Here is a 12,312-nt window from a genome sequence, read left to right as displayed (position 1 = left end):
ATCAGTGATTTTTACTATGCATATGATTTAAAAAAAGAAATATATTGTTCAAAGTGGTCACTATGATGAACGATAGGTTGTTTTGTGTATTATTATTATTATTTATTGTTATTATTCAGAAGTCTGTTTGCGGTCACGTCTGATTATAATGAGTTAGTTTAACATTGAAATATAACTATGGCTCACATGTTAACCATCATCCACTTGTTTTGTATATTTTCTGTATTTCTCTGTGTGAAATGCACACATACACATACACACACACACACACACACACACACACACACACACACACACACACACACACACACACACACACACACATTTTTCTTTGTGTTTGTTGTGTAATTGAAGAGAAAACCGTGTTTTGTTGTTTGGTGATTGATTCTCTGGGACGCGCAGTAATTGGAGTGTGTGTGTGTGTGTGTGTGTGTGTGTGTGTGTGTGTGTGTGTGTGTGTGTATTGATGTTTTTCTCTGTAATCTGTTGGTTTTTACCTTCAGGACGCTGAGAGATTGCATCTTTCTCGGGCCGATATCTTGAATTAATCAGAACTTTAGTTTCTGCACGATGTTGTGTATTTTGGGACAATCGATGGTCAGACGCACACAAACAGATTATTTTCAGTCGACGTTGTGTGACGCTAGCCGGCAGAAACCGGACTGAGATCGACAAACGCGACACATGGGATCTCGGCTGACGATAACTTCATGTCGCCATTCAAGATGTTTCCCAGCAATCTTCAAATGATGCTTTAAAAACACCGGAATCACTTTACCTCACATTTAGTTGTATTGCATCACAGAAAGGACACACACCTTTTTTATTTTGTGAAAAAAATAAAACTCAGATAAAGGGTTAATAGTGAAATAATACTAGAGCAACATTGTGTGTGTCTGTTGTGTATTTTATGATCTTTTCATGCTCGAAACATGGAGAGACGTAACTGTTCACTGTGTGTGTGTGTGTGTGTGTGTGTGTGTGTGTGTGTGTGTGTGTGTGTGTGTGTGTGTCTGTCTGTCTGTGTTGCCCAGCACAGCGTTTGTGTGTTGCAGAGTGTGTGCGTGTGTGTGTTGCACAGTCTGTGTGTGTGTGTGTGTGTTGCAAAGCGTGCGTGTGTGTGTGTGTGTGTGTGTTGCACAACGTGTGTGTGTGTTGCACTGTGTGTGTGTGTGTGTGTGTGTGTGTGTGTGTGTGTGTGTGTGTGTGTGTGTGTGTGTGTGCACAGTGTGTGTGTCATTGTTGATGTCGCTGCAGATTTCCCTCGTCTTCTGAGTGGTCCTCTGTTACCGTGGAAACGGCAGAGCAGCTTGGATGGAGGGTGGGAGACAACGAAGACGAAGGAGGAAGTTCTGAGGAAAAGTGAGCGGGAGGAAGGGAAGAGGAAAGGGAGCTGGAGGAAGGGAAGAGGAAAGGGAGCTGGAGGAAGGGAAGAGGAAGTGAGGAAGGAAACATAGGAAGGCTTTAGGGTGGAAGCAGAGAGGAGAGGTTTGATGGAGAGACCTGAGTGGAAGAAAGTTACAAAAGAGGAGAAATCAAAACAATTAAAAAGGTAGAGGAAGTGGGGGAGGGGCAGAGAAACGGAGCGAGAGCGTCAGATCATTTTATACAAGACAAAATATAAATAAAGATTAAACTCTTTTCCTCACAATTCCATATATTTCACAATAACTTTTTCTCAAGTTTTGTTTTTTAACAAATGGAATTCAAAGACAAATTACGAAGGGAGAAAAAACATCCCATTACTTCTCAGACAACAAAATATATGTTCTCTTATTTAAAAAAATAAGTTTTTGTATTTTTGGACTGAAAAAGCAATTAATTGTATTATTCTAGGACCCGAAAGTTTATAATTGATACAAAAAAAGATCAATACTTGGCACAATATCGACACGCAATAATATCTCGATACTATTCTGCATCGATGTTTCTCCCTCGTCCCTTCTTCCCCTCTGCAAACGACCAGAGACGTAAACAAGGAGCCTGAACTCCCCGTACGGCTCAGCTGGTCATGACACACAACATCACAAGCACTTTAATGTGTATGTCCTTTGTGATTGGCTCTATAATTAAATTGACCCGTCACCACCGGCGCATACAGAAGGAGACGCCGCTGAGCTGCAGCTCTGATGGAGCCAAACAACAACAACAAGCTAACATGCTAAATAAATGAACACTGGGGCGCGTTCACATCGAGCCTCATTAATACGACCTAATGTAATTAATGTGTTTACCGATGTGACGTTTATTTGATTTACTGCAGCCTGCCGGGCTTTTCCATAACTGGATGGACATGAAACATTTATGCAACCCTGTTTTTTTTTTTTTAATCAGTTTTAATATTTAAAAGACGAAAAGGATTTTGTGATGTAATACGTCTGTCCTCATAGGCAATTTAAGACCTAATGAAACAGTTAGATTACACTTTTGCTAAATCCAAATATGCACGATAGCACATGGTTCCAAATAACAACGTTAATTATCACATTTAATCTTCATTCAAGTAAATTAAACCGGTGTTTCGCCATCTTGCACCACCCGACTAAACTCCTGTTTCCAGGATAATTGAAAGGTCTCTCAACACGATAGCTAACCGAGCTAACGGCGCTAACAGCTGTTTTTTGCTATATTAAAGCCCTGAATGTTGTATAGTGCTCCTTTAGGTTTCCTCCAGGATCCCAGTAATCCAGTGATAGTTGTCTGTACATCGAGAGACAAAAATAGTTGAGCCAAGAATACAAATACACTTTTTGCCACAGAGCTTTTTGGTTGACGCCAGAGAAATGGATGAGACTTTGCTGTTCAGTCGTGCAGCGTTTGCTCTTCTGAACTCGTCTGGCTGCTGAACAGCAACACAACTGAGTCATAGCACTGTGAACTTAGGTAGAGGCTTTATTTTTATCATATTTTAATGAGAATGAAATGAAGTGCATCATTTACATAGTTTTGTGTGATTGCAGCAGAAGCTTGAAATGCTGTTATTACGGATAAACAGGCCCAGTTTTTAATTATTAACTGACTAATAACTGTCCCTTCAGTCCCGGATATCTTTTCTTTAAATGAAACGAAGCACAAACACACCTTTCCATCAGGATGTTTCTCTTCTGTACCTGGTTTCCCAAAGTTGAGAACCATCAATGGTTTACCAGCATGAACAGAAGAACACACATAATCTTCTTCCAATAGTTATTTAGTCTGCAGTGGGAGCGACCGAGACTTGTATTTACTCTTTTGTGTCCATGAATAAATGATGCGATACGTTTTAGTGCAGAATGAGAAGGCGGAACAGGAGCGGATCAGAGGGGATTTCTTCTTAATGGATGTTGAGGGTTTGTTGTGGTGCAGTCATGGAACAGCGTCTCTGTCCTGTGCTGCATTTCAAGTTTCTCTCCAGACACAGGATGGAAGTCACTGCTCACTAAATCATACCGGATTCATGAAAACGCAAAAGCAAGAACCTCAACCACCTGAGTAACACATGTAAAGAGCAGCACATTAACATCCTCACGGTCCAGTACTGACTGACTACAGACTGAGTTAGCTGCTTCCTGAGTGCACGAGAGAAACGGGATTATTGTTTGTAGATCTATCCATCCACCTGATCAATTTATGAGCCTCAACTGTGCCTTTTATACGCAGCACGAGTTTCTGAGATGAGGATCAGCTCGTTGTCATGCCTGAATATTGTCTTGGAGATTGCATATTGCTAACGGCTGAGAATAATCTACAGTACAGACAGCAGGTGTGTATATAGAGACTCTTATAGGCTGGAAATATAGTCATCAAATGGTTTTAAAATTATGAAAATAAGGATTTTCAACATATTGACACCAGAGTCTGACTGCCACAGTTCAGGCGAGTCTTTAGAGACTAAATCACTTCAAACATACGTCACATTCATACAGACAACTTTTGTCATCACAGTAGATAGCAGCAAAATTTGTCCGTATAAAATTGTATCTTCTGCATAAAAATATGTTTTACACATTATTATTAATGTAAAATTAGCACTGCAGTGGCCCTACGCCGGTTCCCTTGGGTACACCTTTGCATTGCTGCAACTTGGGTGCAAATGGTATGCGCTACAACTAAAGGAGGGAAGAACATCGTTCATTTTAAAACATTTCAACAGTAAAACGAGCTTTAAAATTGTCTCACAGAGACAATACATCAAGAAACACAGTTTGTAATCTCAAAATTTCTATCTGAAAACTGTGGAGTCATCAAGTTATTATTGAATGGATGAATGTGTTGTATTGCCTTTAAGAATAGCTGCTGATCCACCTGTGTTTATTCCATTGGTATAAAAAGTATTTCAGCATCTCTAGAGCAGGGAACAACGTCTCAAATCCTCGTTTTGAGCCTTGCTTAGTTTCTGAAGACAACAGGATGTAAAATAGGATTATTTGGCTTCACTTGTCTTTTTCAAGTGTTCAACATATATTTGACGGTTAACTAGACTCGCCCTAGTTTGAAGATGATGATGGTAAACACGTCGGCCGTGGAGCATGAGGTAATGTGTGCGCCGGCTGATACGGAACAAGAACTTTGGGTACAAATAAGGCACGAACTAACAAGCTTTTTTCTTCCACTTCTAGAGTACATCAACTCTTTAATAACCACTCCGATGACAGAGTCGTGTACTCGTGGTTTTACAAGCTCCAACCAAATGTTGACGTGTTTTCCAGTAGAAGCTGAGCATGAGAGAAGACCTCTTAAATATTTAATGGGCCCATGCCCTCCACTTCACATAAGTGCATCACAGTGAGAACATCCCTTTTACTCCCCTCACATTAACCCTTCCAGCTCTGATGAGAAGGAGGAGGACGGACTGTCCGTCACGGTGTTGACCTCAGAAAAAGTGACGTGTGAAAAATGGAAGAAGGGAAGTTCAAACCGAGGTGACTTTCTCACCGACCAATCGCAGTGTGACCTGAAGGTCGCCTTGTCGGGTTCACAAAGTCACAGACATTCTTCTGAGATCTAATATCCGCGAAGCACTTGCACCAGTTCATCCTGATCATCAGTGACCTCCTAGATGGTTGGTAGGAAGAGATGACATCAGCAGTGTAATCAAACAGGGAAACTGTCTGTGTATGAATGTATATGTGAGAGGAATATAAGAACCATGTTAATGAGACACTCAGTTTCATTAGGTGCGTTCCCATCTGCATGTTTTCATGTGCATTTTCAATTGGAAAATGTGGAAACTCCTAAAATCCGAGGAAGAAACTTGAAATTTTGCTAAAAAGTTTTAAAACTCGACATACATATACAGATATTTGCCCTGTTTGATTATACTGTTGATGTAATGCAGCACCTGCTTGCTTCTCTCAAAGGAAACAAGTATTCATTCCCAGTGGCAGCCTCCATTCATCGGTTGTTAAACAGCCAAGATGGCGACGGCCAACAAACTTCCACAAACTTCCATTTGCTGAATCATCTATTATCTTTCATTCTGGATTTAAGGGCTGTTGCTTTTAAAGCACGTTCACACCACCAGCAGAAGGATCTCCGGTGTAAACCTCCAGAGTCTTCGTTTCTTCTTCTTCTGTGTCAGTAAATCATTTAACTGATGTGAGTCAAGCTTTCTTTAATAAAGTGTGAAAAATACCTCCAGGATGTGACTTCACCTCCTCCGCGGTTATTTATGGTTGCCGGGGATCTTATGGGATGTTCAGTGATATCGTGTTGATTTGAATAATAGCGTGAAAGGAAACACAGGAAATAACCTGGGGAGATTAAGTGTGTGTGTGTGTGTGTGTGTGCTCCGTGTGTGTGTGTGTGTGTGTGCTCTGTGTGCATACTTACTTACCGGCTATTACTGCTACTTCTATGTCTTAAGTGTATATTTTGTGTGCAAAGGCTCCAGTTTAAGTTACGGTGCTTTATTTTGCCTCCTTACGCAAAGAAAGAAAGAAAGAAAAAGACTGGAATAGTTTGAAGGTGTGTTCAGACGGACCAGGAGGTGATGCACCTGCATGCAGAGTCAATGCTAAGACGCGGTTAGATGTATTTCTGAAGGGTTCAGGACTTGTACCTGGCGTGTGAGATCAACTCGCCTCGCCGTATATCTGAAGTCATTTTAAAAGTCTGATTTCATGTTTTTTTTATAAAGACGTGGCTCACGAGGCTCGACTCTCGTTTGGTTCTCCGAGCTCCTCGTCTGTTTTTATCCGCCCATATTTTTTATACACAGACTCAATTACAGCAGCGAGTAAACACATTTCCTCCAGTCTCACAGCCCGTTTCACATTTAGTGTACTCAATCCTTCAACACACACACACAAATATATATATATATATATAAATGGGTTTTCTCCTTTTTAGTGCTCTCTCTCTCTCTCTCTCGGCCTCGTGCATCGACGCATGAGCTTTGAGCTGTTGACAAATTGTCTGAGTGAAAAGCAAATCTGTTGTTGCTCTGTGATGATGTTCGATCACCAGAAGTACATCGGGTCGAGTCTCATTACCGACGAATGTAGATAACATCTACTCGACCAACGCATCGAAAATGGGGCTTTTAAAATGAGGCAGCAACAATAATTCCCTTCTAGTCTTTTCATGGTGAAGATGACATTGGTGCGCGATGATGATGATGGTGATGGTGATGGTGGTGATGGTGGTGAGAGAAGTGAAGGTGGTGATGATGGCAGTGAAACAACCAAACAGGGAGGTGTTGATGTTATTAAACAAACATCATGGGACTTTTTGCCTGACGTCAGAAAAATTATCTCATGTGACACGATGAGTCTGAGCTGCTGCTCCGTATTTATTACAAACAGTATTCTTATATAAAGAAAGAACGTATATTTACTATAATTGCATCAAAAGTAAATGTAATTGATATGCAGATTGAACCCATGGAGTGTTACAAAAAAAACATTATGTTGTGGATAAATAAATGCAATTAATGCCCAAAATTAATTTTGAAGATGCAGATTCAGTTTATAACGGTCTTCAAAGTACATTTTTAAACTTGCAGGAACTACTAACTAGTAACAACTATCTGTTTGTAATCATGGAAAGTAAATCATATTTAATCATTAAAGCTACATTAAAGCCACTGCTGCAACGCTGTCAGAGCTACGTTACCGTGGAGCCCACACTGTCACTAACTGCACTCCCTGAATAAATGCTAATCTATTTTTGTATAAACGATGATAAAAACGGGTTAACAAGATAAAGATAGAAGCTAAAGCTACAGATCCAAAACATCACCTGGAGATCCAGACAAAAAACAATGAAATGAAGGAACAACAGTGTTCCTGTGAAGCCGAGTCGGTCTTTATTCACTGTTACAATCATTAACAAGCTAAAGCAGCATGTGTAGACATTCAGTATACCTTCAGCAGCTAACTTAGCATAGACGTGCTAACGTTAGCTCCAAAGGTTTGTAATCTAGTAACGTGCAACTCCTTCCAACCTCCCCGGGTAACGATCATTTGTTACGCAGCGTTCTGGCTGATGCTACGCTGTGATTGGCCAGTCTGCGCTTTAGGGCGGGACTTGGCAAAGGGTCAATTGTCACCTGAGTTTGTTCATACCTGGTCGAGGCTGAATGTGTAAAGATTGTGGCTGCACAGACACATGCTCTCTCTCTCACATCTCAGTAACAATAAGAAGGCATGCGTTCACCTGGACAGTCCAGATACAGCAGTTTATTAACACACAGGTATGGACAGGTGGGAGAAAAGGGGTCAGTGTGAGGAGGAGGAGGGATGCAGTGAATACAGTGAAGAAGACAATAAACAACAGAAACATGTCCGTCCTGATTGTCCCGTCAGTCCTGCTGTATATTCACCACAAAGGCAAATATTTTCTTTGTCAGCGATTCATTTCCACACTTATAGTCTCAGACAGAGTGAAATAAAAGGTTGAGCATTAAAAAGTCCCCCTGTCTCCAACTCAACAAACAATGATTCTTCTTCTGCAGCATAAATAATTTCAGCTGATGCTTTTAATTTATTTATATCCCTTTTGATTTCCCGAACTTCGTTCTGACTGATGATGACATTAATCAAGTTCCAGGGGAGAGGAGGAAGGATGGGGAGTTCAACCCTTGTCTTTAACTGTTTCTATTTTTACGTGATAAAATATCCTCCTCTTCTTCTCCAGCTTGTTTACTTCTAGAACGTTTCACATTGTGACAGAGCTACACTACGCAGGTTGGTTTGGCTCTAATCAACTCCAAAAAACACTAAAAAGCTCTACAAAAGGATATTTTGTATTTATTTTCTCTGTCTCTGTACGAGACAAGAAGGCATCTGCAGCAAATGTTTATTAAAGGTACAAGCCGTGCTTAAAGGGACAGCATCCGTCCATGCTCCATCGCCGTGGCAGGAAAAACATCCCTGACGTCCTTTCAACTTCATCTCAAACACAGTTTCCTCGCTCAGACTTTGAGGCAGTATTCACAGCTCCGCCCCGAGTACATAACCTTTCTATTTTTGGTCTTTTTTTCTCCTCCCCTGTGTCTCTGTCCTCTCTTTCCTGCAACTTCTCCGTGAGCAACGTCCCTACCCTGTCAGTCTGCCGGAGCCCGTCCCATCACAGTGCATTGGTTGATGGCTGTCTGTAGGGCCTAGAAGGCAAAAGCCCGGGCAAACAACAATATATATATATATATATATATATATATATATATATATATATATATATATATATATATATATATATATATTTAAAGTCCAATGTCTTCAACTTATTCTGTTTTTATCAGGCTGTTGCAAAGAAAACATACATTTTGAAAGTCAGCATGGGATTACTAGTTTGCTCCGGTCTGGTGCGTGGGGAAGTGGGAGTTGGTCCAGTGATAGGCGTAGTGGGTGTTTGTCCGGTGCTGGGGGGAATGGGAGGGGATCCGTTGCTTGGGGCAGTGGGAAGTGGTCCAGTGTTAGGGGGGTGCGACACACAGGGTCTGATGCTGAGGGCAGTGGTAGGTAGTCCGGTGCTGGGAGGAGGCGAGGGAGTCTGGTTCTTGGGGCAGTGGGAGGTGGTGTAGTGATGGGTCCAGTGCTGGGGGGCAGTGGGAGGGGGATCTGGTCCTGGGAGAAGTGGGAGCTGGTCCAGTGCTGGGTCCAGTGCTGGGGGCAGTGGGAAGGGATCTGGTTATTGGGCCAGTGGAAGGTGGTCTGGTTCTAGGGGCAGTGGGAAGTATCCTACCAAACAAACCTTCTGGTCTGGTTCTAGGGGTAATGGGAGGTGGTCTGGTTCTAGGGGCAGTGGGAGGTGGTCTTGTTCTAAAGGCAGTGGGAGGTGGTCTTGTTCTAAAGGCAGAGGGAGGTGGTCTTGTTCTAGGGGTAATGGGATATGGTTTTGTTCTAGGGGTAATGGTAGGTGGTCTGGTTCTAGGGGTAGTGGGGGGTGGTCTGGTTCTAGGGGTAATGGGAGGTGGTCTTGTTCTAGGGGTAATGGGAGGTGGTCTGGTTCTAGGGGTAGTGGGGGGTGGTCTGGTTCTAGGGGTAATGGGAGGTGGTCTGGTTCTAGGGGTAATGGGAGGTGGTCTGGTTCTAGGGGTAGTGGGGGGTGGTCTGGTTCTAGGGGTAGTGGGGGGTGGTCTGGTTCTAGGGGTAGTGGGGGGTAGTCTGGTTCTAGGGATAGTGGGAGGTGGTGAAGAGGTGGGAGAAGCAGAGGGGGAAGTGAGTGAGAGGGGCCGACGCTGTCTCTGTGTTGGTCCCACTGCTATGGCATGGCTATGGTGTCTGAGAACATGATGGAGTCCGTCTCCACCTTCCTCTGCTGCGACTGGTTGTGGAGCTTTGAGTGCTGCTCTGCTCCTAGTAGTAAACCTGGACCCAAATGTCCTCCCATCCCTGCCCTAAGTCTGCCGTTCTGTTGCTCTCTGATCGGCTCCAGAAACACCACATGCTTGTTGGTACTGACCTTGCGGCCCGGGCCCTCAGTGGTGGCCGGCGGGGTCGGGCTGAGGATGGAGGATTGGGCGCTCCCCGCTCCGGCCTCATTCCCCTGGCCCGGGGTCGGCGTGGCCGGGGTCAGGGTCGGGGCTTTGCAGCAGGGAGGGCAGCGGCATGGCGTCAGGTAGAGGTACATGAGGACCAGCACCAGGCTCACCACGCAGCCCAGCAGGGTGGTGAACCCGGTGTTGAACGGCTCGTGGTGGTCGGCGTCGTGCATCACCACGGTCACGTTGACCTCCTGCGTCTCATTGCGCTGCCGCTGCCGGTCCTGAGACATGCACCAGTAGATGCCAGAGTCCTTTGCACGAGCCGCCACGATCTCCAAGCTGCCGTTGGCGTACATCTTTAACGATCCGTTGTTCCCCGGCGGCGCCACGTACTCCTGATTCGGTGACACCCAGAGAAAGGTCACGTGCCGTCCAGCGAGAGCGGTCACACAGTGCATCAGCAGCGGCTTTCCTTCCTTCACTGAAACGCTGTCCTCCTGCTCTTTAAACCCACGACTCGTCAAGTTGCATTTTTCAAAGTAGCGGCCGTGCTGAAAGAAGCGCACAGTACCCCTCTGTATCCCGTAGACCAGACAGGTGTACTCCTGTCTGAAGTCTGTCACCGAGGCAAATCTTCTCTGGTCCCAGTACCGAAGCAGTCCATACATGGAGCACTCGCACAGCAGGGAGTTGTTGTGAAGGTAGAGTCCTCTCTGCATTGAGATGGGTAAGTTTGTAATGTCCTCCAGGGGTAGCTTGGACAGGTGGTTTGAGGAGAGGTCCAGCGTGGACAGGTGAGGGTGTCTGTGCTCTTGGATGGAAAAGAAGGGGAAGTCTGTAATGCGGTTATGACTGAGGTAGACCTTGTGGAGGCTGCCCAGTCCAGCCAGGGCTCCGCTCTCCACGTGGACGATGTGGTTGTTGAACAGCAGCAGCTCCTTCAATCCGGGAAGGTCCAGGAAATAATGCTCCTTCAAACCACCAAGCTGATTGGACGACAGGTCCAGGTGTCGGAGCAGAGTCCCCGAAGCGTTTCGAAACGCCCCCGGCTGAATGGCAGTCAGCCGGTTGTGCGCTATCCGCAACGTCTCCAACCGGTTGAGTCCTTCGAAGCTGCCGTCCTCCAACTGCGCGATCTGGTTGTAGCTGAGATCCAGAGTGACGACGGAGACGGGCATCTCTCGGGGAACCTGGTCCAGACCCGCGGCGGTGCAGCTGAGGATGTCCGAGGCGCAGAGGCATCCGCCCGCCTGGGAGGAGTTCTGAGACGGGCAGACCGCAGCCTGGACCGGGTCCGGCCGGGGGAGCTGGAGACAAACGAACAAGACGACGACGGACCACCACGATGGCGATGCCGCTGTAACCGCCGGTGCCACCACACCCTGCGGAAAACCACCGCTCCCAGCAACGTACGACATGATGCCCACCAGCAGGCTGCGGGCATCAGCAGCCAGAGATCTTTTCTGTAGTTGTCTCTGTATTATCGCCCAGCTTATAACTTTTTAAACGTGTTTCACATCCTTCATGCTGTGGGATTCCTGTCAGTTTTCATCAAGTAATTCACGTTTGACACAAACAGACTCCTGACAAACTAACACATGAGAGTGTGCACACTTGTTTTTCATTTTTTTTTACCTTGTTCCAGTCCATTTACACGCAGAGCTAAAGCCTCTTAAACTGCAACCTGATATACCGGTGTAAATGTCTGAGCCCCTCGCTCTGAGTCTCTTATCATTTCCAAGACGCGTCTGAGACAGAATGCTTATCTGCATTTAAGCTACGGGGCACAAACACAATGTCACAGTGATGAAACGCTCCGCTAGCTGGTGTTTTCATCTACGGCTCCAACCCGCCGGTTAATGTTGAATGAGGCAATTGCATCTGGGTCCACCTGCCAGCGTGGCGGCCATCTGGAGAGGGAAAACGAGATTAAAACATTAAAAAAAAGATATATTTCCAAAAAAAGAGAGAGAGGTAGCGACGTGACAGAAAAAAAGAGGCTGTAAACAAACAAAACCCTTCTGCTCTGCGGTTTGTGTTGGGTGGAGGTGAACGAGCGCAGTCAAAGTTCAGTCGCTTAAAAAACTCCAGGTGTTGTGAAAAGTGGGAGATAAAAAAGAGTTATGCGTTTTAGATAGTTATCCTTTTTATGTCGTGGGTTTTTATTCCAGCCGGAGGAAACATGCCTTTCCCTCTCGACCCCCTCGGCGCTCCGTTTAGCCCATAGCGGCACCCTCTGCACCGCCGACGCAGACACAAAGTCGTTAGATCCCGAAGACTTTATCCGCGGCTCGTCCACCCTTTTTGATTCCTCGCTTGAGCTTCACGTGGACGTGGAACTCCTCTTCAAAAAGACGTAAACAGACCCGGGATGTGTCCTCCCAAACAAACCTTCTGGTCGTCTC

The 12,312-nt window shown here is 45.1% G+C and overlaps 2 protein-coding genes across 2 annotated transcripts in view; one reads left to right on the top strand and one right to left on the bottom strand.

The window, feature by feature from the left end:
• The window catches only part of rnf123 (ring finger protein 123), a 95,046-nt gene that overhangs the window by 51,342 nt on the left and 31,392 nt on the right, over positions 1-12,312 (top strand). The gene's annotated exons all lie outside the window — the stretch shown is intronic.
• On the bottom strand, positions 9,685-11,325 carry amigo3 (adhesion molecule with Ig-like domain 3; the record flags this gene model as incomplete). Its single annotated transcript, XM_079217746.1, has 1 exon — positions 9,685-11,325. One exon carries the CDS (start codon positions 11,323-11,325, stop codon positions 9,685-9,687), a length of 1,641 nt encoding a protein of 546 aa, XP_079073872.1.

This window comes from Taurulus bubalis, assembly GCF_910589615.1.
Source record: "Taurulus bubalis genome assembly, chromosome: 5".
Taxonomy (NCBI): Eukaryota; Metazoa; Chordata; class Actinopteri; order Perciformes; family Cottidae; genus Taurulus; species Taurulus bubalis.
This window is presented reverse-complemented; position numbering and strand designations above follow the sequence as displayed.